The following is a 27,830-nucleotide window of genomic DNA, read 5'->3' as shown; positions in this document are numbered from 1 at the left end:
GTTAATGAGATGAAAAAAAGAGAACAGAAAAGGGTAGATAGAAAACGTTTATCGTAATTCCTATGGAGGGTCGTATCTACATCACGATTCGGCACAGCCGAATCTCTTTTATCGTTATTTTATTTCTTTCGGGAGAAGCCAACGCGGCGATTAACATATTTTTATCCGATCATAGTTCTATCCGATCTTGATAAATCAGAAGTAAGTAAAGACGCAGAAAGGTCAAAACATTAACTGTTTCTTTAATATCAACATTCAAAGACCTGTTTCTCTTCGGAATGTCTTCTCACACATATGGCGTTCGACGCAAAATTTTCTCCGACGTCGCATCGGAATTCCGCGAGAGATCGCAATTTCCACGTCTAAGTTCACTTTGTCATCCTTCTTCAGGTAATATAAGTCGGTCGGATCGTAAATAAATTAACAAAAGTCGGGCTCTGTGCAATTGTATTTTGCATAACGCAGCGCCACGATATTCCTTAACGAGAACAGGTAATCAAACTAACTTAGATTGTGTCGGACTAGGAATTATCTTTGTTTCATGTTGCCGCGATGGCAACCGTCAGTTTCTGATATTCCATTACACAAAACGGTGAGTCTTGTGATCGTGGTCGTTATTTTCTTGCTCCACGTGTACATGGCATAAGCATCATCGGGCGAATTCCGTTGAGTTAACCCAACAATTTGCATAAGCCTGCAGCCTGCACAACTCAATAGAGGAGAAGGGAAGGGGAGGAAAAAGAATTAAATAACGAAAATAGCCTCCCGATGAGGCAAAAGGAAGTATATATCGCATGAAAAATCTTGGATAGTTATTTCATTCTGTAGTTTGGGTATTCGTGCTCTTTTATCTCTTTGCCGTTCAGTAAGGAGAATAATTCTGCTTGAATGACGCAAGAACTTTCTTATCTTATCTTGCCAACCGAGTGTTAATTTTTGTTTCAATTATAAGAATTAAATCAGTTTTAATTATGAGATAAAATCATTACGCCGGATTCTAAATTGACATTTTTATTTCACGTTAACTCTGTAAATTCCGTCGAAAAGTACCGATAAAAAATTTCGAAATATGATATTATATACCAAATCTAAACGTACCAAAACAGAACGTACTACAACAAAAATATAGCTAAGATATAACAATACAAAAAGTACAAAACGAACAAGTAGAACCAAAAGAAAAAGTATCAAGACAAAAAGTACCAAACCAAAAAATATAAAAAAGAACATACCAACAACCAAAACAACAAGCGACAACCAAAACAAAATGTACTACAACAAAATATAACAACACAAAAGTACTAAGACGAAAAGTATCAAAAGGAAAAGTATCACAAACAGAAAATACCAAAATAAATAGTATATATGGATTTAAAAAACGCAAATGTTTCATTAATTTTGTTAAAAAAAATGCGACCAATATAATTAACCAAGTACATAATAAACCAAGTACATAATTAACAAGTACATAATTTTGTTTATTACCAAAGTCTCGCAAACGTTTCTGAACGATATGTGCTCGTATATAGTTATGTTTTTACGAAGTAATTCATTATATATTTATTATATTATATTCATCGTTGTAATCGACTGTCACAAGTATTTTCTGTAAGTTTTACTGAGAGAAACGCTATTTGATTCCAGATCAATTCCAGATCCTTCAAGAAATTTCCTTCCGCATATAATGAGCAATAAAGAATAGAATGACGCTTACATAAGTAATGCGTAAGCGTCTAAAGCGAAAGCAGAGATAATGAAATGCTTATTTTATTTCAACCTGTACGTTGCAAACACATCTGATAACAAACTCGCATTACTTGTGTCCGTGCATATACGTATAATCTGAAGCTGACATCGCGTGGCAATGCAAACGCAGCTTGATGGACAAACTCGCTTTGCTTGTGTGCTTATGTGTGAGATCTGAATCTGAAATTATTAGCGAAAAAAAAGAACCTTCTTGCAGGTGAGCTTTCGAGATCTCCGTATCTTTCCTGCACCAATCTTGATCGGGCTTGTCGCAAATTATACACAAGATAGACATTATATAAGAAAAATGTCATCAGATTTTTTATTACAATTTCCATGCTTGAGATATTTGACTCGAGGAAGACCTGAATCGATCCTGAAATTCTGGAAAAGCTACCACGGTCGCTTTTGCTTCTGCATATGTACTACTAGGCGTCGCGCCGCGACCACGGCGCTTGGATACAGTTTGTGATTTTTTGATACAAATAATTATCTAGAGTTATTTTGTTGTAAAACACGTTAGATCAGCTATTGTAGTCGATACTCATATCGAAAAAGTTAAAAAGTTCTTATTGAAGAATTATTTAATATGCTATCATTTCCATTATCCTTATATCTTAAATCTCCATATTAAGAAATATATACCTATGTTTCTTAAACTTTGAGGACTTCCCCCAACGTAAAAAGCTTTTCATAGGGTGTTTTGGAAAGCTCTTGACCTCAACTATGCAATGACACAATCAAAAAATGCAATCAAAAAAGTGCGACGCTCTGGCCCAAAAATCAACCTTATTGGCTCTCCTCCGTTAAGATGCGAGATTCTATAATTCCTCTCTCAAGCTCCGCTTCATAACTGAGCAAATCGTGACTTAATCGCTGAAACTTTCACTCTCCTCGCCTCTCCCAGCATTCGGATTATCTCAATTTACTGTGCGGCTAAACTTATCTCACGTTTCATTAATTTCGCTAATAATTCATGCTTCTTCTTTAGCAGCTGAGCTGCTGAGCAAAGTAGTTTCATTGACGTTCATTGAATATCCACCGATACTCAACGAACCACGTTCGCCTAAATTGCGATGCGTTTTGGTGCCACACGACATTGTATCCCACGGCTCCACTTGATTCGTCAAGTTACCATCGCAGGATATGTCTACCGGGTGACGTAAATTTATGAGAACACCATTGCTGCATTATTTATGAGAAAAAAACGAGCACAGGCAAAAGTTCAATGTCGAATCCGGCCGCGAGAACTGTCAAGTAATGCGATTGCATGCCTTTCTCTCTCAGAAACGCAAAGGGAGCGCAAATCATTCCTTTAAGACTTACTCGAAATGCACATTTAAGATTATGTTTGCGCGAAGCACGAACACGACCTGCACGTTCTCGCGTCCTTCAGAGAATACGTAAAAATTTCGAGAAACGTCGCATAATGCACACGCGAGCTAGCGACATGTTCACTCGCAAATAAATAATATATTTTCATCAAATGGCTCTAATTTGTCTTAGAACCCTTTAATTACTGCTGAAATACGTAATAAAATACTCCCGGCTCGATTACGATCATATTAAAGATACAGTGCATTCCGGCTTCCACCCTCATATTTAATACCAGGAAACATCCCACCTCCTGCATTTAAACGAGGTCTGCGAGTTCGGACGAGGCTTAGAGACGTTAAGCTTCTCTTTAAACCGCAGTACGTCGTTGCTTATTGGTTACATCCAGACTTTAAGGCGATTACACTCAAGGGCTAAAAGGTAAGCTCTTAATACGGTATAAAATTGGCTGAGTTTTTTCTCCTTATGAGCAGCGCGAAACGCTAAGGCAGAAAGAGAGAGAAAGAGAAAGAGATTGGAGTTAATCAGCGAACATTTTGCGCATGGTTCCATCGCGTCAAATTGATGTTATGACAACCAATTACTTATCGCTGTCGTCAGTTCTTTTAAGTAACGTTCCTTGTTAATATCTGATAATATCTGAAAATCAATTTCATTACTAATATTTCGCTTGAAGTCGTCATACGCTTAAGTAACTACACGAAGATAATTTATTTCGCAAATGCACGCAGCAAATAAAATTGTCCATTATTGTTTTTCTTATTAAAAATTTATCTATTTACCATTTATCTAAACCGAGATTAAAAAGTTTCGCAAACGATGCGACGAATTTAATATCGGTAATTTAATGCACAATGAGAATATTTTAAACAAATAATTTAGCAAGATGGATTTAATATTATTGGCTGGTAATTGGTTTCACATCGAGACACGAAATATGCAGAATACGTCTTCTTTATCTTTGTATCTTTTTTATCGGAAACGATAAAATTAAATGCGTTATTCCGTTTCATTTTCAGGTGTCCAGTAGTGAGTACTTCAGCATCAGCTTCGAAGTAGGCGACGATGCAACTTCCTTCGATCGCGAGGAGTTCCTGCCAGCCACGAAAGGCACCTGTCTGGCGTGAGTGAAGCATTATCATACTTTTAATACTTCACACGTTCGTGCGCACGCACGCCGTGGAAAGTAATAAATTTCAGCCGCCATATATCTACCGAATAACAATGCGGTGTGCTATTTATGAAGGAGCATCCGAGCAATACCGCATTCTAAGACGAATATATATAGTAAGTTACGAGTTATAAGCGAAACTGCTACGTTACGTTTGTTGAATTTTTATTTCGTTTTCTCTTTTCTTTTATATAAAAGGCAATGTTTTTATTTATAAAAGATTATTGGTACGAGTCGCGTGCACTTGGCGCTTTTTTTTACCTTATTTTTAACAAGGTAAATTTTTTACGATTAAAAACAAGGGAAATTAATCGAGACACCTAATACGTATATTCGGTGGTGTGTAGATAGCGCACGCGTGCATCGTAACTCGTAACTCGTAAATCACGATTAAACTGAAATTTTTCCCCAACGCTAAATGCAACATTCCAATCGCGAGTAAATAAACGCGACGGTAAAATGCGAAATGTTGTCGAATTGGCGGAAGAGAGGTTACAAGAGTTCATATTTTTCACCTTTTTGCATGATAATCTGTTGCAGAGATGTATTGGGTGTCGCTTGCGAACGTCGCGGTATCGATCTGTCGCGTGTCGACGTTCTGGACAGTTTTTCAACGCCGCTGCCTTTATTGACGACGGATACCTCCGTCCTCGGTGGAAAGCAGCTGCGTATAACCGGTGAGTGTTGGCGAATATTTATTTATTGAGGGAGTCAGCAAAGTTATGAAACTAAATTAAACGTTGAACTAATAATTTGATGATGAACAGTTGTAAAAAGATATGAAGACAGAAAAAGATGTTCCCAATTACTTTAATTTCTATCGAAAAGCCGAGAATGTTTTTTTACGAATGCGTATGTCTTTTTGAAAGACACGTAATGTCTAAGTCGTTCGTAATTGCGTAATTGACCCTCATTTTTATTAAATTATAATTCGTCTCCCTCTCTTTTTTCCCCTTTCTTCTCTCGATATCTTTCTCCTTCAAATATACAAGGTAATTCAAAACAACGTGCTGTCCTTGAAATGACATGTTTTTGAATGAATTCTGAGACGATTTTTTCTCTTGCAAAATGTTATGCGAAGCTTGGTTTTTGAGTTTTTATAAAAAAAAAGTGGTTTGCTTATTACAGATCAAGTAGAGGAAGGTAGAGGAAGTAAGTTGGGACGGCACAACTCACTATCAGACGCAAACGCTTATGTTGAACGCCAAACGTCGAAAGCAATGAGCTTATTCATTCGCTATTACGATCGCATGAATCCTTGCTATTTGGCGGTCACATTAATCCGTTCATGCTGGACAACATTGCCGTCAACTATCGCATTTTGCTATGCAATCATACGCGTTTATCAACAAGGGAAGAAACCCTTGTTGATTCCGTCGAAGCACTCGATATGATCATTAACAGAAGTTATAAAAATAATGTGTGCAATGTTATTGCGTGCATCGATGAGCTAGCTCATCGCATTAGGCGCCTGCGTCTGATGGTAAATTGTGCCGTCCCTGCTTACCTGCTATATTCGATCCGTAATAGGTAAACTGCTTAATTTTATAACTCAAAAACTAAGCTCCGATAACATTTTGCGAGAGAAAAAGTCATCTTAGAATTCATTCATGAACATATTTCAAGGACAGCAAGTTTATTCTAAATCACTCTATATACAGCGAATAAATTTTATCAGCTTCATTTACAACGATATCTCTTGGTCGTCGACCTTTTCCTCCTGTCTCGCTGTTAACTACGTACCGCCAGGTGAATTTTCAACCGCGACCCTCCCCGCCCTCCTCCTTTGTGATAGGTATCTATTGTAGTATCAATTTGTACTTTTAATTACTTGCTGTCAACATACGGCTTCGCAGAGGACGTCACGCGACGCACGCTTGCCCACACTTTCAAGAACAGTCAGCGGTCGTAACTAAGCGACAGAAAACAATAATAAGAGAGTGAATGTTATTCAGTTCAATATTGCAACATCCTCGCAATTACCCACGACGAGTGGGCGAAAGGAGAAGAGGAAGCAGCGATACGAGTAATAATCACATTGGACACTATTAACACCGCAATTTTCGCGCGTGGCTGCAAAGCGTGCAGTTCGATATCGCTCGGTCCGCTTTGACTGCTAGGATTAATAAATTATTAACAGTACGTCAAAACGACCTGGTTCATTTGCGGCCAGTGTATGGAGTATAATTAATTATTCTACGCGGTACGCGAGATGGACTAGCTATAATTCTCACGGTTGATTAATGTAACCGCACGACAGACGAATGGATGAACGCGGCCTCGAGTCAGGCTGAGTGACACAAATAGTGCGAGCATAGAAAAAGTTTCGTGCGTTTTCGATGAAAATAGACGGATTACCGCACGTAAATCGCTAAAATTCCGCGAGCGAAATAACGAAGTCTGCGAAGACCCGATCGTCTGCGTCTCGATTAAATGCAAACTTGATTGGAATTTCGTAGAAGAAGAGAGAACGAACACCAGCAATTAAATATTTAGCAAAAAACTCTTCGCAATTTTTCGCCGCGATATTTTGCAGAAAAGCTCGGCTTTTTTCTCACGAGTCAGTAGGCTTTGCTTCGTTACATTACGCCTTTCGTTTTGCTCTTCGAAGTTTTCAGAAGACAAAATAAACTCGAATATGATGGCGATATGCAAAAGATGGCCATAGGCTGTAATTTCTTCAATAATTGCTAAATAGTGCTTTTTTGTAGTCATTCTCAAAGATAGTCAATATATGCAGTAGTTTATATGTGCACACTACTCGAAATAACAATATTGTGAATATTATCATATTTTTACTTACGACTGCTTGCAAGCAAAGTTTTTTATGTATTGTAAAATTTACTAAAAATTGCTACAACGTCAAATAAATTATAGCTAAGCTGTCATGATCAATGTTAAATTCATAACGAATGTCGAAGATATGTCAATTGTAATGCGACATATAATTTTTACTTTTTATTTCAGTTTTCACTATTTTTTTTATAAATATTATGACCGTCTTTCCCTCACAGTTTGAGAAGATGGCTTACTTTTTTCAGAATAAAATGGCCAATGTAATTGATGTATATTAACATCAGTACTACAGACAAAGAACTATCGATATTTCACGCAATCGATAATTATCGATATTTTATAATAATTCCATCGATAATTGTCAATAATTATTGATAGTGTTATTGATAGTTTCCTACGTCTGTATACTTTAAAATATATAACATTGTAAAATTGTTCAATATTGTAAAATAAAATAAATATGTGAAGTTATAAGTTATTTTATTATTTTATAAAATGTTAGGTATATCTTTAATATAAAATATGTACGATCGATCAACTATCCCATAATATTGTGCCATCTTTTTCTCAAAAGTTCGGTAAAATGGCCAATGCTTATATTTTAATATTTGGATAATATAAAATTTCTATTAAGTATTTTCTCTTCAACTTTGATAATATTAAACACTTTAAGTTTTGAGTGAAGTAATATGCCAAACACTATTAAAAAATAACAAAAATGTTTTTTATATTTTAAAAAACTGTGGCCACCTATGGCCTCTTACCCGAGTTTACCCTGTATTATATTGACAGCCCACGCAGGCATTTTACAAAGTTAATTAAAAATCAAATAATTGGATGGCTCTAAATCCATTGAACAACCTTGGGAAACGCTCAAACTGATTGACCCGCTTACTCGTGTTTCTATCTAGCGATTGGTTTGCCTTGTAGAGGTATGACGAGTGAGAAAATATTCTGTGACGCTAGGCGAAGCTTCAAACAATCGTTAATATAATAGATAATGGAAAAAGTGAATAATTAAACACAACTTGATTCTAGTCTTAGATTCTAATCTTTAAAACTCGCAAGGTATTTACCAGAAAAATTCCCATTTCGCGTATTAAGTATTATATTTTCCTTAAATATTTGACGAATTAAATAACTAATAAATTAAATATTTAATAATCACTTATATACATGCGTAAGTGTGCCAGATAAAGTGCTGCAAGATAAATTACATTATCTGAAATCTAATTTCTAACACAATTCTTCATTAACGAAATACATAGAATAATTATCACCAGAGAATGATTATGGGAACGGAATAATTGTGACGGGAGCAACTACAGTGCCTCAAAGCAAATAACATTACATACGCCAGTATGTGGTTTATTTAGGAAATAATTGTAATAGAGATAATTGTGTAACGATCAGAATAATTGAAAGTTGTAGTTGACCAAGCGTCGACGTGATTCAATATACTATTCAATACAATAATATCACTATTATTATAGTGGATGCATTAGATGATTTATATGAGAGATAACGATACGATTATGCCACGCGCATTTAAAAATACGGCCCACTTTTACAAGGAAATACATAGAAATGTCCTCCTCCGATTTTGATGAGCTTGAAATATGTAGTAATCTAACATCAAAATAAGGGATAAGAATTTTTTATACGTGCCCAACTGGGCCTCGCAACTTCGTTGCGCTTGAACCTAGAGCCTACCGTGCCTCTTGATTTCTATACTACTGAGAGTTGGCGGATTTTCTAAGTACACATCGCGAAATTATATCATTATCCTCTCATACAAATCGTATAGAGTTCAATCCACTATAACAATAGTGATATTATTATAGCAGATTGAGCCATGTCGACGTTTAGATGCCTCTAATTATTCTGATCATTGCGATCATTTCTATTACGATTAACCTCTAGTTAGACGACATAATTATAATCTTCAATTAATCGCTCTCAGTTCTCACATAATATAGTGTTAATCCATAAGTTTTTACTCTCCTTTATTATCCTGTCATACGTTAAACACAGCTATGCTCTAAAAATAGAAAAAGAAAAAATAAAGGAAAAATAACAGTAGAAGGGAGAAGCAACTACGGCGGAAATTTAAATACATTTTTATCCACTAAGTACACCTGATGAGTTAGTAATTACCTCATATTAGTACTAAATCGCGAATTCAGAGCCGACCGGTCCAACCGACCCGGTTTTATGTCGGTCCATCATTCGTGCGAACATAAGTTTATATAAATAGTCCATCCGATGCAGGTGAAAAAATTCGTAATATACTCGCGTTGCCAAAACCATATGGGTCCATTTAAATCGGCAAGTCCGATTTGAAATCGGTTCGAAGCAGTGGTTTAATGACGCGCGAAATTTGCATCTTACAAAGATCAAGAGAGAAAGAAATAGGGAAACAGAATGTTCTCTGGAAAAACAGCAACGATACGCATCGCTATTCAACGTCGACGCGGAAAATTTTTCCAGTTATTACTTAACACCGCTATTTCGCTCCCATCGTGATTTCCCCGGTGTATTTGACCCGAAAAGTCACGAACAGCCGAGTACGCGCGCGAGAGGTCGCGGAATTCCGACGAGTTATTTCGAGTGAGCACGCATGCGAGGATCACGGGAGGCTGACAAAAGTCTCTCTGCAATGACGCATACGAATAAACATTTCAACGGTTCTATATCAAACAATCGCGCAGCAAAAATCTATTCCATTTTACTTCCTGTGTCCTGCCCTACCTGCCAGATCTATGCCAAAAATGCGCATGTAGATGCGAACAAGCGTGATTCTGGCGCGCAATGATACGAAACGGCAACGTGTCGGTAAAATTTTCAATTTCTTCGAACGCGATAAAATGCAATCAGAGTATGTTCCTGCGTAACTGACAAGCGCCGATAATATTCCTCGCAGGCCAAGCTAATGGTCTCCAAGTTTCTTTCGTAAACGTACTGTACAGGGAGAGTGAAAGTGAGGGGCTGAGAGAGAGAGAGAGAGAGAGGAGGAGAGAGAAAGATGAGGAGCGGGAAAACTATCAAGCAAAATCCAGTTCAAATAGTGGGTAGAAACAATACATGCGCGCGCGTACATACATACGCACACACGCACATATAAGAGGTAGAGGGCGGTTTGGAATCACAGAACACAAATGCACTGTATGGAGGTGTAAGCTTTTTACTTAAAACCGTTATATTCGTCTCACTGCTACAATTTTTATTTTGAGAAAAAATCGATTTCCATTTTAAAAAATGACCACCATGATGAAATCTCTAAAGTGGCGCCATTTACAATTAAATTGATAATATCATCTTTCCCCTTCGAAGTCGTAAAATTTTTGTCTGAAACATTTGTTCTAAAAACTTCTCCTTTTAGAGATATTCGCGCGCATAGAATAAAATGGATTACCCTGTATATTTTTTAATCATTATTTTTTGCTTGTAATGAATAGATTAAATTGATTTATATACTTTATTCTTGCATTATTCATTTCTTCTTATTGATTCTTGCATTCCAAATTTTACTTACTTATTAATCTTAAATATTCTGCTTGTATTCATAAGTTTCTTCTTTATTTTTATATTTTCAAACATTTTATAAATATATAAAATAACTCGGCTCCAATTAAAATCGCTCATCGTACAAACCCATTGTAATTATGGTAACTATAAATATTGTAAACTTTATTGGAAATGGTATGCAAGTGATTATATCGGTAAGCCCTGAATTACCGTCCAAACGCACGCAACTTCGAATTCAGGCAACTTATCATAAAGAGTAAATTATATATTAATATAACATAATAATATAATTCCCTGTAATGCAATAAATTTTGGATTACCACATATTAATATTAATATTAATGCGAGATTCGCACAGCAAAGCGAAATATAAATATATACATTAATGACTCTTTTCTCGTTTCAGTTAAAGACGAAAGAACGAATTCTCGGACGCCGAGTCAAAGAGGAACTCAGAATGTGTCGTTGCGAAAAACCAGTGGGGTAAGTAGAGTCCAGTCTTTTATTTAAAGAAAAGAGAAGTTAAAGCGCGATAGAAGAATTCAGTTTCAGGAAAATCCTCATTTGTCCATTATCAAAAACAGCACAAGCCCATTATATCAGTGAAGGCAGCGTTTCTAACATTTTAACCCTTTATATCCTAAATTAATTTACCTAAGACCTTATTAAATTTTGGCGTAATTAAATAACTCTTGGCATATCATAAACATGAGAAACAGGAAAATAAATTTTGTAACAATTCAACGATTAAATTTTGACGTGGTACTTGTAAGTACCGACAGGAATGTAGGGTAAGACACGGGAAAAAGGTTCAAGAGCGGATATATAGAGCGGTACTTTGAAGTACCGTCAGGATACAAAGGGTTAAAAAAGCATAAATATTATCCATATAAAATTGTTATCGCTCAAGAACCTATGGAAGATGATTTTGATAGAAGAATTCAGTTTTGTGAAGAACTCTGATGCATCGGTGTGATGATAATGCTGACTTTATGAATTTTGTTATTTTTTCTGATGAAGCCACATTTCAAATAAATGGTGCTGTTAATCGTCACAATTGTAGATATTGAAGTGATGAAAATCCACATTGAATGAGTGATCTTCGCACACAATATCCAGAAAAATTTAATGTTTGGACAGGGATCTGCAGTCGCGGTATTATAGGCCCATTTTTCATAGATGGTGATTTAAATGCTGAAAAATATGAAAATTTATTGCGAGATCATATCATCCCTGAAATTGAAAATTTATTTGACGCAAACATGCAGAACGTTTAGTTCCAGCAAGATGGAGTAGGACCTCATTTTGCGATACGAATTCGAGAATTTTTAAACTGTTATTTTTTTAATATTCGGCGGTCCCTGTCTGTTAACGTTGTTCTGCGCCCACTCCTCTTCGCAGATGTTTTGCCATGTTTTGCGTAGGCTGTTATCACAGTGGATACTGTCGCTCGTGAAACGTTAAACAGTTCAGCCGTTTTCGTCACAGATGCTCCTGCTAACCGAGCATTCACGATTTGTTCTCTTTCGAAGTCTGACAGGTCGCCCATTTCACCGTCTGATTGTTAACGTCGTCGCAAAACAAAGCGAGTAGTATACTGAAATATAAACTAGAACGGTTACTACGTAAAGTGCGCCACATATACTCGCCGCACCGTTCATATCTTGGCAGGGGGCCCAACATAAACAAATATGTAATATTTAGCATGGTGTTCACATTATTTTGTCCATCCCCTGTATATTATCATCATTACTATGATAAAATATAATTTAAAAGTATCTGATACTTGTATCTAAGATACTTTCGAAGCGCTCGAGTGTCTGTATCAAGATACATTTTCCGCGTGTGCCTTTGTCTGTGTCTAGATGCATTTTTCCCCACATGTATTCGTATCTTATCGAGATACATTTGAAATGTATCTTGCCCATCACTGGACGCGAGACACATCTCTTGATTATCCCGTTTGTTGATTATACTGTTGTTACCAACGATAATAAATAAAAATTTCTCGTCGATCCTGCTAATCAAAAATGATTCTCTATAAACAGAATTACCGGGGTCGAAGTGGTCGTTTCTTCAGCGTCTCCACCGAAGACTCAAGCATCGACTGCGACGTAGGTGCCTGCGCAACGCTTGTTTCCAGCCGGAGTACCGCTGGGGCTGCGGGACTCAAGGCTAGTAAACAGCGTTGGAGTGGATTTTTTACCAATACCAAGGGTACCAAAATGGATCTTCTAACTGCCCAACTGGATGAGTACAATAAACATGGCATACCGAAGTTCACGGATATTTCATTGCACTGTGATCTAGCGATCGATGAAGAAAAAGGTATACTTATTTACTCCTTCCCTTCTTCAATATATTTTACTTTCTTACTATGATTGAACCTCCTTGTGAAAATAAATCAACTAAACTAACTGAAACGAAGTGCCTTGAAAAATCCTTGGAAATTTTAAAAATACGGTCGAAAACGTTGCAAGAGGATCCAATATTCTTAATACTCAAGTTTCGACTGTGTGTCATGATTCGGGCTCGCAACAACCGAAGGATGCAGGTTTTCAAAATTAGGGAGAGCTACTTTCTCACTTTGAACGAAACGAGGGAAGGAGACGGGAGTTTGTGATTTGCACAATAGCTCGTCGATAAGATATATGGCGTAGTCTGAGAGATAAAATTCCTAACTTATTATATGTTTCTGTTATGAACCAGGCTATTAGGCTATTTTGACAAGAAATAATATGCTCCTGAATCAGCAATCCTCCAACATAACGTGATATTTTTGGAAAGAAGCACATGGATAATGCGATATAGATAATGCGATATGAATAAAATATATGAGAAATTGTTTGAGCTCTCTAGAAGAAACTCTACGGGAAAAAGGGAAACACAGAAGGGAGAAATAATTATAGAAGAAATTTTTAAGGAAGTAATTTTTAAAAGGAAAAAAAAATTGATGACGTATTTCAAAGGAAAAATTCATAATTTATTATGTTTTTTTATGAAATATACACTTAGTTACGGAGGATTGAACATGCTAGTTTACGTGATATTTCAACGACGTGCATTTATTATTTTGCAAGGTATCTTTTAAATAATTGTACAATATTAAACGATCGTTCGTGATCCGTAGTACTAAATAATGCGTTAAATTATTCAAGGTTCCGGTATATATAGGGTGTCTCAAAACGCACGATTATCCGTTGGGGATATGAAAGAGAGTGAAATTCTGATAAGTAAACCTATCCAAGTGCTACACGCCGATTTTGATAAGCTTTGAATATGTTGTAGTTTGGGTCCAAATAAAAGACACGTATTTTTTTATACCGCTACAACAATGATCGGAACACAAGCATCGTTGTAATATTATTTCAGAGCTGTACAGTTTAGAGGACGACTGGCGCGACATCGTAGAAAATTCTGATCAACTCTCGGAAAAGCAGCAACAGCAACAAACCGCACTCTGGGAATTAACGCAGACCGAAGTGGCCTACATTAAAACTTTGAAGGTCGTAACTGACGTAAGTGCAACATTGTACGCATCACTTTGTATGTGTGTCTTATCGGTAGTTTTCGCGTATCTAAAACCTCTTATTAGCCCAATTAATTCTACTCGATCAGATCGAACAGGGTTGTGCTGTACATTTCAAAATTCTACGCGTCTACGCAAATTGTTTGTACTGTCTATATGATATGTATATATGTATATATCCAAGTAAATATAATATACAAATTCTAGCCTACTTTCCAAAATGACGTCATATAATTCCACGCGTATATAACGAGATGAGAATAATTAATCAAAAATTGAATATGCATTGATTAAAAATATTAAATATACATTATTTAAACATGAAATATACATTAATTAAAAATTAAATATACATTAAGTAAGAAAATTAAACATATATTGTTTAAAAATAAATTAGTATAAATTTGATCAATTTATTAAAATCAATTATGTGCAGTGATGTACGTTCTTATCTGATTAAATTTGCAATCGTAGATGAAATTTAATTAACAGAATGAAAGGGGAGCGACATCACTTTTCCTTCCCCCGCAAATATATTTCATGAAACCTCGCATTCTTCTTGAATGTTTTAGAATATTTTAAGCCGTACTGTAACCGCGTTTTCACCAAGTGCCATCATTTAATCTAAGACAATGTTCAATTACTGCGCAACTATATCGAATGAAATAACCGTCCATACGTACATACACGAAAGAGAACATTAGGCAAAAAATAAGAAGGAACGGTTCCGTTGATATAATCTGTTGATAAAAAATAGATACAGGTAGCATTTTTTATTTATCTTGAATGGGAGAAATACTTGTACATTTAAAAAAGTACCAGAGAGCTTGCCGCAACCGGACGTGCGCCTGTCTCTTTATTGGTCACCGCATTTAGAGCCGGAGCTCTACCGCATACGTGGAGCCGTAAGCTTAACTTACGGCACCAATTCGGCAGTGCAGCTAAACAGAACAGACCCGTGACTGGGACTATCTCTCACAGACTTCTATAGTATAACTAGACTGCTAACTCCCTTGTATACTGTAGCACAAAATTGACCCCAAAAGGTATGTATTAGGTAAGGGAATCAAGCATCTGCGCATGTGTGAGATTGATAGTCCACAAGGAGAGGAGCTACATAAACCGATACAATATAACCGATCCAATTAGAAGAAATGTGTTTTGATTCAACCAATCAGACGTGAATGTCGAACCACCAGGACGGTACATATTTTTCGGAGTCATGTATTGAGTCGGAGTTAGTAGTCTAGTTATATTATAGAAATGTGGACTCTGCATATTGCGTCATAGGGGAAGAGCCCTTCTATCTGGTCGTTCAAATATTTTCGATGTAACGGTTTTAAACAGAAATTATGTCGGTTGTTAGTAAACAGACTATAGTCTTCGCAGAAGCCTAGTATAGTATTTTCAGCAGCATGTAAAAATTGAGGTATTGTTCCGATGTGTTTTGTGTCCTAACCCATTGTCGTGCACACACGAGACAAATTCCGCCGCGCGGGGAGAAATAATTACACACTGGGTTGAAGAAAAGCTTTATATACAGCCATGAAACGGCCATGAACTCTCTTGCGCGTAAATTGTAAAAATAGAGCCGACACCGAACGCTGCACGTCAGCCCGTGTCGACGGCTCGTGCTCAACCTCTTCTTTTTCTTTTTGTTGTTTATTCCCTCGTTGCCCAGCTGATCGCCTGTCAATTTCTCAATCGATACCGCCGCCGGTCCAAAGCTTGCGAATAGCCACACATTGCCACACATACGGTGGCTCGGATACAATACTACCATATATCCTCCATTTCAAAGATGATTTGTCTTGAGAAACCATTTCTTCAGTGACTACAACACGATGTTGCTTTTGCAAAAAAATTCGACTTTTTTGAAACAAGACAAGATGTAACACGTCTCATTCCCAAGTTTTTTTTTTCAAAATTGATTGACACCAATTTAACGATATTCCCAGCACGTTCAGCCATTTTTCTAATTATTCATCATCGATCACTGAGCACTGATTTCTTGATTTCTTCGATGTGTTGCTTATCCGTTGAAGTAGAAAGTCTTCTAGCGCATGGGTCATCTTTAACGCACTTTTCGCTTTCTTGAACATTTTGTAGCACTCGTAAATGTGTTCTTGATTGTGACATGCACTAATCATCAAAACATTTCCGCATCATTTCCATAGGGCACATGAAAAATCATTCCGAAGACAAAATTTAAATGTTTTATTCAATAAATTTCGACATGTTAAAAATCTCCAGAAGCACTTCTTTTAATCACAAAACAAATATTTAGTCGAAAGTAACAACGGTAATTATGTGAAATACTCCGAAATTTTACTCCGGCGATTTTTCAAAACGTCGAGTGTAATTGAGCAAAGAACATTAAATTTTGTTTTTGCAACAGAATTACTTCTACAAAAACGTTGGAAATATTGGAAAAAGCCTTTAATGTCAATTCTCTATTAAAAACAAGAATTTTCGTAGTTCAAGGAAGGCAGAAAACGCGTCGAAATAATGCTGACTGTTTTCTTCGATTGTCGTAGTTTTCTGCATCACGAATTCCTTCCGACTAGCTAAACTGTCAACAAAGAATATTATTTAAGCGTTTTGCGTCGTTTGCGTGAAACAATTCGTAAAAAACGAGCTGATTTGTAACGAGATAACTCATGGATTTTGTATCATAATACTGCACCTGCTCACAATGCTCTTATTGTTCGTAAGATTTTAGCCAAAAATTCTACAAATACGGTTCCACAACCCTCGTATTTACCTGATATGTATGCATCGTGTGACTTTTCCCTGTTTCGTCGACTAAAATTTCTGCTTCGTAGTCATCGTTTTAAGTCAATTGATGCCATAAAAGAAAATTCGCTACGAGTCCTAAAGAGATTTCACGCTAAAAACGCTAAAAACACTTTAATAAAGCATGCTTCGAGAATTGGGAGAAACGTTGATATAAGTGCATTATATAGTGGGAGAAGATTACTTTGAAGGAGAAGAAATAAATTTTAATAAATAAATTTAAATTTTGCGTTTTATTGAACCATTCCCGATACTTTTTGATCACAGCAGTACTTTTTTATGTAGAAAAACTCTTAAGGAAAGTGAAAAAAGCTAAAAAATATAATGGGGATTGCTCCATCGCGTAAAATAGTTCATAAGTGGTTCACTGAATTTCGTTGTGGCCGTACAAGCACAATTGATATTGAGCGCTCAGGACGTCCAAATGAAGTCACGACTGAAAAAGATCAACCTTAACGCCAGCTAATGTATCAAAATAACACACTAACACTCATTTTTACACACACATGTTCCGATGCTTAGTTTTACAGTGAGTTTAATAATGCTTAGTTTAGTAAAGTTAATCCGATAATCGCGTATGATTTCGCTTCTCATTATACATACTTCCATTGGTGTAAATACTAATAAACGGTATCAATATAATACAGGATATATATATATATATATATATAATGAAAAAGTAGCAGATATTTTTTAAGAAATACATATTAAAATACTGACGGTACATTGCGAATATCTGAAAAAAGATGATCCTCGAAATAAAAACTTTTCGCGAGTTGATGATCATCTTTTTGATATTGCAGCTCTTCATGGCGTGCCTGTGCGGCCTGCAGGCCTCGAATATTCTGAACGAGGTCGACAGGTCGAAACTTTTCAGCAATATACCCAATATCTACGCTGCTAATCGCTACTTCTGGACGGAGCATCTGCTCACGATGCTGCACGTGTCTAGATCGAGTAGACAACCGCTCGATCCTGGTCACCTTCTACAGGGCTTCGAAACTTTCGAGCAGACGTTCGCGCCTTACACAAGATACTGTGCCGAGCAGAGCCGATGTCAACAATATTGCCGAGACCGATTGAACGATAATCAACTTTTCACGGCGTATCTGGTGGTATGCATACTCCTGTTAATCACCTTCGATCACTTCTATGCCAAAAAATACAGAACGAAACTTTTTGAGATTGATACAATAAAAAGAAATCTAGAAAATAACAAAAACCTTTAGAGATATACTTACTCATTACATAAAGATACATAACGGTATATCTCGATCAATATTGCAGTGGTGCGAAACGCAGAAGGAATGCAACCGACTGAAACTTCTGGACATACTCGTAAAGCCGATGCAGAGATTAACAAAGTATTCGCTCCTTCTCAAAGCAGTTCACAAGAACACCGAAAACGAAGATCTACGAGTGGAATTAACCCACATGGTAAAATGAACCCTATATTATTCCGATCTTCCTGCACATTAATATACGCAATGGAGAAGAGAGCTTTCGAGGTGAAAGAGGAAACCGAGTTCGTAAATCGTCAAGACCACTCGAGACACGAAATTAAAGTGGGTCTTATGAATCGTGAACTCTCTTAGTCTACTCTCTTTCTCCCTTTCGTTCGAAGTACCCTTCACGCATGGAATTCGCATGGTACATTGACTCGATGAGTAGTTGTAGTGCCGTAAAAAGCCTGAGAAATTCATTTTCTACGCGCAGATCAAGTCGGTGGACGATTTCGTGGCGTCTGTGAACGCGGCCTTGAGAAGAAGTGAGGAAACTGCGCGATTAACGAGTGCAGCCTCCCGTCTCGAAAGCTACGACGTCGTCGAGTCCAGAGACGAGGAATTAGAGAAACTGATCAAGATACACAATAATTTCGACATTACCACAGCACCGATACCAGGTTGCCCGAAAGACACCCTGAGAACTCTATTACGAGAAGGAGACTTGAAATTGAAGGATGCCGCTACCAGCAAGGTAAGTCGATAGTAAAATGTCAATCTGTTTAATCGAATCATGACGTTTCTCTCTCCTATGCGATAAATAGGGATGAAATGATGAAGAATAATTTTACAAATCTTTTCTTCATGATCTCTTCGTTATGAGGCGTTAATTTCTCTTCATCAATGTTAATTTCTTTTCTCCTTCTTCTTTCACAGTAATCTAATCCCTTTTGAGTACCAACTTTCTCATTAATATCTCTTTATCTCTCTATCCCTTCTAATATTTCATTCCAATTTCCGTTGAAACGTTCAAAAATTGCCGATAATTGACGGATCTGAATTATCGGAATTTCTTCGCGATCACTATTGACTACGAAAAATCTGCAACTGCTAACTAGAATTACACGAAGAGAGAGAGAGAGAGAGAGAGAGAGAGAGAGAGAGAGAGAGAGAGAGAAAGTTCAAAAGTTTTTCGTTTCTTACGGTTGTTGTGTCTAAGAGGAAGCGATGATCAGTAAAATTCCAATTTTCTCTGACTAATATTTATGATCCAGTTAAATATAACTTGCATTGATTACCCTTTTCTTCAGATGGAGGTGCACGTATTACTATTGACCGACATGTTACTAATTTGCAAACCTTCAACAAAGAAAACATCGTCAAGCGGCACGATAGGAGGTGCCGGCTGCGGTTTGAAAATCATTAGACAGCCATACGTTGTCGACCGCATACGAATTCATGAACTCAAAGAACCGTCTAGTCTGGGATTGATTTACCTTAACGAGTATGGGGCAGCCTCTGCTGCTTTGGTCCTCAGCACTGGTGAACCGAAACTAGCTAAGGTAATTTGATTAACCCATTAACGCCGAAAAGTCCAAAATTTTTTGTTCATTTTCAAGCTTTGTGCTTACTAACAAGTAACACTATCCAACTGTCACTCACCGATTCCAATGAAATTTGGCATGCACGTAGAACATTGAAAACGTAGAACATTGAACACGTGTTTTTTTATATCAGCAGTTTTTTTACACAACTACTTCGCAGTTGTAATTAAAAAACTACCTCATAGTTCAATCAATCTATATTCTGTCGTCTTTCGATCATATATGCGATGTTGTAATCTGGGAAAAGAGGTATTTCAAACAATAAACTGAAATATTCACAAACTGTTGAAAATAAATAAAAAAAATGCAACTTCAAACCGGAAGCCGAAGTTTCCCTATATCATGAAAACCTCGACTATCAATAATGATAAAATTGATCAAATTGCAGTTGAGAGAAAGATAAAAACTAAGCGGCTTACTTCGGCAAATTTCTCCGTAAATCCTCATGTTTACTCGGCGAATGAAAATCTCTCGAACCAACACAATGTCATATTTTTCCAGTCATGGATGGAGTCCCTGAGAAAAGCTCAACAGCAATTTGCGTTGATGAAGGTACCGCCGCTCGGCGAGCCTGTGATGAACCTGGCGACCGTTAGCAGGCAACCGAGTACATTCTTGGGTGACGGCGATTTCGAAGCGGAGGAATGTGAAGGAATCCCGAAAACTCCGCGTGGCAGTAGCAGGGCATCGCGCGTTAGTAGTCTCGCTCATAGTCACAGGTACGTTCACCGCTTAATCTTAAATAACATTTCATAATTTTTGTTTATTTTTCTGTCTTATATCTTTATTCTTCGTTTTTCTCTTTTAAATAGTTGATCTGTACAATATAGAATTTCCAATGCTGTCACCAAGAAGAACTCAGAAATTTATTACTTATCGAACAAATAATTACTTTTGCAAAAATCTACTTTATTATTAAGAGGTTGCATTGGAAGCCGCTGTTTTTTTTTTGTGTTTCTTGAGCATTCATTTTAATAAGAAAATGTGTGAATACATAAATCAAAGTATTTGCCTTTGGAAGCTACGATTTTTTCCCACTTTTCTGGCAGAGATTGTTGGCAGAAAGTTCAAAGGTCCGAGTTTGCGATGGTCGCAAACTCGGACCTTTTGCAGGTTCGCATCCCAATGGGATGAAATGCATATAAAAATATAGTGTTATCTTTAAAATGTTTCTTTACTGAGCTTGATGCGATTATTTCTCGTTGAGTTATTCCAAGTTTAATTAAAAATACAGTTTTCTTTTTGAATTTGCACAACTCAGCGAATAATTATTGCATCAAGCTCCGTAAAGAAGCATCTTAAAAATACACTCTATGCTTTTAGGTGCTTACCATCCTATTGGGCTGCGATGCCTACTTTATGTCATGCGCCGTCGCAAGCTCGAACCTTTATTTATTAAATTTGCATGTTCTTCTTTGTCATCCACCATTTTCAAAAAGTCGCTGCCTGTAAATTTCGAAAAGTAGGATTTCAAAGCTTTCAAACCGTTTCTGAAATTTTGTGCTAGGATACTTAGGTGTCGAGATATTCAATTCCGAATTTGCAACAAGCAAATCGAATCAGCAAAATCTAAGAGGCTAGAAGGCCTTGCGGTTCGTTCGGTTCTTTCATAATTTCAATAGCTACGTTAATTATTCTCTATACAATAATTTGCATAACCCGCACCATATTCTCTATTCAATGATTTACATTTATCATTTTGAAAGCCAGGATTTTGAAGGTAAAATTCAATTTAATCCTTCATCTTTCGCAATCAGTATTACGAATAAAGATGAATTGCGTCTTAAGATACCGCTGTCATTAACTCAAATAAATTAATTGATTGTAAGTCATCCCAATGAACCACATGGAATTTACATTTATTTCTTATTTTCATTAAATACATTTTCAGTGGTAGTATGGAGATGGAAGGTGTGTCTCCGGGAAGCAGCAGTTTCCTACCAAGTTATAACCCGAGCAGGAACGTCAGTGTTGACACGAACGAACCACCACGAGCATCAAGCGTATCGTCGGAGGAAGGTGGCGAGTCCGGTTCCGGCCACAATCACCGACCCTTACAAATAAGGTAAGAGTACAAAATGAAGAATACATAAGAATAAATAAAAATAAGGCAATGCATATATAAATTGCATATTAAAGTCGTCGACAAGTTGTCATCTTTTTAAAATTTCCTCTCTCTCTCTCTCTCTCTCTCTCTCTCTCTCTCTCTCTCTCTCTCTCTCTCTCTCTCTCTCTCTCCCTCTTTCTTCTTTTTTTGGTTCTGGCTGTTCTACAATTTCATACTACAGGCGCTCGTTACTCAGCAAATCACCGACTCCGAACACCTTGAGTGTCCAAGTTCCAGCATATTCGAGCCTGGGTCAATCGTTACCTAATCTCACACTGGCTACCTCACCGCAAACATCGACCGTGTCGCCAACACCGCCGAATTCGTTGCTCATCGTGCCACAAATCACGAAGAGCAAGGATACCTTGCTCTCGCCAGGACATCGAGGTAGCAATTACCGACGTGGATCTCTGTGCCTGTGTCCATTGCACTCCATTGAGAATGTTTCAATAGAGACGGTCTCGCGACACGTAGCCATGTATTAGTAATGCACGCTGATTAGATCGTAATACGCTCAAGTCACTTACCGTAAATCACGGATCGCAAAGTGCCTCTATTTCGCTATGATTAATGCCGTTTGCTTGTTAGAAACAGTGTGATCGTCCAGGACGGCAGACACAAGAGAGAAACGTAATATAATATTAAGACTACTGAATAAAGTAGCTTGATGTGTAAACTCTGTTACATGCAGAGCCTAATTAGAGAGCCTCTTGATAGGGCTGTACTTTACACTATATCGTGCTTTAACATAAGCATAAAAGTTATGTCGTGATCTAGCACGCAAAATCTCCAAATAAACAGCGTCGATGAAAGTTTACATTTAAAGTTTACATACGAAAAAACAAGCACGAAAGAAAACAGCATCTCTCAAATCTTTATTTAACGCCTATTTTGTTTGCTACTCATTTCCCATCCATTTCAATCCTGACAGTTATCTGTAAAATTCGGAGATCACTTTATCGTAATAACAAAATATCGTAAAAACCAACGTTGCGTCAAGCAAATAGTCACGTATGAATAATGTGTCGCCAGGTATATCGTATCCGCCGCCATCGCCACCGCGAGGAGCTCTCAGAAGAGCGTTCGCGTTACCGCAGTCCCGGAATCCGCCCTTGATCAAGACGAGGCATGTGAACGCATCGGTGACGCAAACGATGCAACCGACTATGAGCTGCGATACCGAAGCTATTGAAGAAAGACGGAGAAAATTGGAACTTTCGCAAAGAATGCCGTCTACAAGCAGCATTACTGAGGACAAGGTGCAATTCTTGATTATACAAGAGTACATCTGTCGAGAACTGTTGCACGTTTATCGATTAATTTATAAAACAGTATTATATTTTCCCTCTCTTAAACGTTTCTTTTTTAAGTTCTTCGTTACAACCATTTTGATCAATCGCATTAAAACCAATAAATTTCATGGCTAAAATTCTTCTAAAATGCATTGAAATAAAAAGATATATCCGTGAAATGACTCCTTAACATGCAATTAACATGAAATTAACATGACAACATCATGTAATTAAAAGTTAATTTTACAAATGTTTATCGATTATTCAAGTCGATCGAAAACAAAGAGAAATTTTCATAATGCTTTATTAACTTTTTATTTGATTTCCGGATTTATACTGCGTCCATCTCTGATTCGTTTGCAACGTTATCTGGATTTCAGTTTGTTTCTTTAGGGAAAAGATTGCCCAGAAATTCACTCGAAACAAATTTTATTTTATTAATTTATTCAGTCGTTCGCAAAAGTCATTTCATAAACATAATATCTTTTTATCTCAACATACTCTTAACTTTATAAGAATTTTGAACATGTATGTTCTCGCTTCTAACATCATTAATCAAAAAAGTTGCGGTAAAATACTAGAAGCTTTAAAAAATTGCCATATTTGTAACCTTTATTAACTTGGAAAATTTAACTTAACTTGAGAATTTTAATAAAATATTGACTTCTTCTATCAAATTTACCCCTTATTGGTTGCATAAAATTTTACATGTTTCTATATAATGAAAGTACGTGCAAAAATGGATTGAAGTATTATTTAATATATGGCAGAAACGATAAAAAGTTTTAAAATCGATCTGTCGATAGATTAAAGATTGAAATTAAGTTAAAGATTTATGTGTTCCGTAATTTGTACATACCGAAAATTTATTTATTTCGTCCAACAAAATTCCAAAGAACATTGTTATATCTTTGTAATTGAATTTAAGATCTTAAAAATATATAAAAAGTCTGTAAAAATAATAAAATACGACAAAATACAAATGAATAAAAATAATTATGAAACATTAAATATTGGGTTGGCAAATAAGTTCGTACGGTTTTTTCGAGTAGAATAAAACACAATTTTTTGATACACAAGATAAATTTTAATCAATTATATATTATATTACATTATATATTGGCCATCTTTATCGATGACCTTTAGCCATCTTTCCACCAACTTCATTATGCCGCGTTCGTAAAACGTCTGGGACTTATCAGTGAAAAACCAATCCAGGTCATTTTTAATCCAGACCTCTTCATCTTTGAAGATTTTCCCGTTCATAGAGTTCTACAGCGACCGGGATAAATGATAATCGGAAGGGGCAAGATCCGGTGAATACGGAGGATGAGGCAAAACATCCCGGCCAAGCTGGAGCAATTTGTTCCGAGTGCTCAATGATGTATGAGGTCTGGCGTTGTCGTGGTGGAAGATGACACCCTTGCGATTTGCCAATTCTGGACTGGTTTTGTGCGGATTGCTTGGTTCGATTTCGTCAATTGCGAACAGTATATAGTTGAATCAATCGTTTTGCCTAACGGTAACAGTTCGTAATAGATGACACTCTTGAAATCCCATCATATGGAGAGCATTATTTTCTTCGGATGCAATCCCACCTTCGAGGTTGTTTGCGGTGGCTCGCTGCTCCATGCCTCTATGATCTTTTACGCGTTACTTTATCCATTCGTTTAAAAGATGGGTCGTACTTTTAGCGTTTTCGTAGCGAATCGCAGATGGATATGCGTGTGGTCAAGTTAGCCTCGGTTAATTGATGCGGCACCCAAACATTAAGCCGAGAAACGTATCCCAGCTGGCGCAAATGCTTTTCTACGCTTGTGTGGGATATATTCAATGTCGTAGCAATCTCTCGTACCGATTGGGATGGATTTACTTCGCATTATAGCCTTAATGTCACTTGAATTAATCTCGGTCGGGTAACCGGAGCGGGGCGCATCATTGACGTCGAAATCTCCAGAACGGAAATTGGCATACCACTTTTGACAAACGCATTCTGTTAAGACATCATCTCCATACACACGACATATCTTTTCATGAGCATCCGCAGCTCGTTTGCCTTTTTTAAAATAATAGAGCTAAATGTGACGATAATGCACGTTACTTATTTCCATGTTCACAGCTACGCAGCACACACCATACTGATGTTAGCCAAACCAAACACAGCACAACATAAACAGTGAAACATAACCTTTCAAATGTGTATTCGATTTGCACGATTGCGCTGAGAAAATAAAAGCGAATCCGCATGAAACTTACACTGAAACAAAAACCGAACGAACTTATTTGCCAACCCAATAGATAAATTGAAAAACAAACGGCAACGAAAAAAATGCAATCCTTATCTTTTAATTTAATTCCGATTTCGAATCGTCAATGACAGATTAATTTTTGTCGCTTGTAGAAATAACATGAACCCACCTGCAAGAAGATCTTCCGAACATTTAAATTGGTGTAGATCACCGTCGACGTGGATGTACGTGATACGTAATGCTTAGGAACAAGATATCACTTCTGGCTGACTATGTGTAAGTGCTGCACACACTTTCACAAAGAAAATCCGAGGAACAGTGATATCTTCGAGGACCGGTTGTCTCTCATTCCCTGGAAGTGTACGAAACGTGTTAAGCAATTTTACAATCGGTAAGAAATTCTCGTCGAGACGCGATATTTGCTCTATTACAAAAAGTCTGACAAAAGAACCGCCCCTAATACGATGCAAAAAAAAAAAAGAAATTAAATTATCTCCTCTAATTATTTTCTTTTCTATTTATTTTTCAGATTGGGGCCATTCGAAATCAACGTAAAGTTTGTACCATGACCGTATCACTACTTTATCTCGTTAGACTTATAACACTCTTATAGACTTCTTTTTTTAACATTAACTGCGCGGCGATGGGCAGGGTCGCGTAAAATATTAAGCATAGAGGACTTAGACTCTTAAGCGAAACGAACAGAAAGGCCTACTTAGCGTAATTACATTAAGACTACATAGCGGAAACTTTAGAACTTAACAATTTTAATAGTTGAGGTACATAAGCCTCTAGCAATTTTTTCCAGAGAGATCCAATAACTGTATTTGTGACGAGGATCTGCAAGCGAAATGAGCTGCAATGGACCGTAAATCTCCTGCATTAATAATTCTTGGCGAAGCGTGTTTGGACGAGCTGTTTTCTCGAATACGTGCGAAGAAAAAGATGGAATAAGGATGATTACTTTAAGTACAAATTCGATTTTGGCGACATTTCGTTCCAAAAGACTGAGATGTGAGAATCGAGGACTATCGATAAAAATGTCATCTATCTAGAGACAACATTATGTAGAAGAGGTAAAAAGAAATAAAAAGCGGAAGAAAAAAAGGGTGGAAGGAGACAGAGCAATGATTTTATACGAGCTCCTACTATCCGGTTTCTTTCATTCCCTCGGTTTGTGCTGTTTTCGCTTGAAGCTTGAAACATTAATTATTTCTAAGTACACGGATCGCACGAGCATGTATAATTATATCTGAGATCAAAGTACAATATATAATTTATTAACTAACTGAGGTTTAACGTTACTGTTCTTATTCTTCCCTAATCTGCAAACTCTTCGTCAGCGATACTACTATCGCGTAAGATACCACCGCGTTCACATGTAATTAAATTTCTTGGTTTAATGCTCCAAGATAGTCCTGTTGAATTTTGACTCCAGAGATAAAAATGTCACGCTAGAAATTTTTGCATTTGCAAATAAAAAGATATTTGTATAAAAGAATACTTCAAGTTACTTGAGCATATTTGTAAAATGCTCCGAACATTATGCTTCTCCATCAATAGCCAATCAAACAACCATAAAATAATATCACGAGGTCTAGGCATGTGCGTGCACAGTTATTTCGTTATAACTAAGTTAATACTAAGTTATAACTAAGCCTTATGATGCAATCATTACGGCTGTTAATTAATTATCAGACAAGAGGCATAGTTTTCGGAGCAAGAAATAAATTCGCGCAATATTACCTTTTTGCGTTGCTACTGAATATGAATAGAGATATTTACATGTCATAAGAATTAACAATAAATGATAAATACCTATAAGATAAATACCTATTTAACTGATATATGCGAAAAATTCAATGACCTATAATTAAAAGATTATATGCTAATGAAGCAATTTTCAGATAACTCCTTCTTTTACAAAAAAGCTATAATTATTGAATGATATGAATATTGCAGTAGTCTAAAATATAGAACAAGTTGTATAAGTTGTTACAAATTAATATCTCAGTAACAAGTATCGGTACAGACATAAGAATGATTTCTAGCTAACAAAGTGATATCATTTTCTAGCCAATTGATGTTATTAGTATATGCTCAAGTAATCTAAAATATTTTTAAGTAATGTGCTCAAGTGATCTAAAATATTCTTTTATATAAATATCTTTTTCATTTGTAAATGGCGTGCAAGAATTTTCAATATATTATTTTCTCACTTCCGATTCATAATAAGATAACGTCAAAAAAGTATTAAAAACCTTAAATTGCAATATCTGTTTATTCGTCGACAAACAGAAAGAATTAAAAATTGTAATACATTATGTAAGATTATAGATTTCTTTTACAAAGTTATCCTGCATAGCAGGATAAGCATGTACGTGTTGCCCCCGCTCGGATCTGGTTGAGATTCTTACAATAAGTTGACATTGATGTAAGATTATATTTCCCAAA

The 27,830-nt window shown here is 36.6% G+C and overlaps 1 protein-coding gene across 4 annotated transcripts in view; it reads left to right on the top strand.

The window, feature by feature from the left end:
* The window catches only part of LOC105188425 (pleckstrin homology domain-containing family G member 5), a 103,655-nt gene extending 77,015 nt beyond the window's left edge, over positions 1-26,640 (top strand). For 2 of the 4 annotated variants that reach the window (XM_019843760.2, XM_019843762.2), the window contains 15 exons: positions 4,101-4,204; positions 4,793-4,929; positions 10,983-11,059; positions 12,625-12,904; positions 13,949-14,094; positions 17,705-18,016; positions 18,189-18,338; positions 18,618-18,878; positions 19,435-19,686; positions 20,230-20,447; positions 21,620-21,793; positions 22,017-22,225; positions 22,868-23,094; positions 25,529-25,767; positions 25,906-26,640. In XM_019843760.2, the coding sequence (XP_019699319.1) occupies positions 4,101-4,204; positions 4,793-4,929; positions 10,983-11,059; positions 12,625-12,904; positions 13,949-14,094; positions 17,705-18,016; positions 18,189-18,338; positions 18,618-18,878; positions 19,435-19,686; positions 20,230-20,447; positions 21,620-21,793; positions 22,017-22,225; positions 22,868-23,094; positions 25,529-25,534 (2,553 nt within the window). In that variant the 3' untranslated portion in view covers positions 25,535-25,767; positions 25,906-26,640. The remainder of the gene's footprint in view (positions 1-4,100; positions 4,205-4,792; positions 4,930-10,982; positions 11,060-12,624; positions 12,905-13,948; positions 14,095-17,704; positions 18,017-18,188; positions 18,339-18,617; positions 18,879-19,434; positions 19,687-20,229; positions 20,448-21,619; positions 21,794-22,016; positions 22,226-22,867; positions 23,095-25,528; positions 25,768-25,905) is intronic. The other 2 variants (XM_019843761.2, XM_011149863.3) reach the window with 2 other exon arrangements.
* Positions 26,641-27,830: the final 1,190 nt, after the last annotated feature.

This window comes from Harpegnathos saltator, unplaced genomic scaffold (genome assembly GCF_003227715.2).
Source record: "Harpegnathos saltator strain DR-91 unplaced genomic scaffold, Hsal_v8.6 scaffold160, whole genome shotgun sequence".
Taxonomy (NCBI): Eukaryota; Metazoa; Arthropoda; class Insecta; order Hymenoptera; family Formicidae; genus Harpegnathos; species Harpegnathos saltator.
The sequence above is the reverse complement of the archived record's forward strand: the minus strand, read 5'-3'. Positions and strand labels throughout refer to the sequence as shown.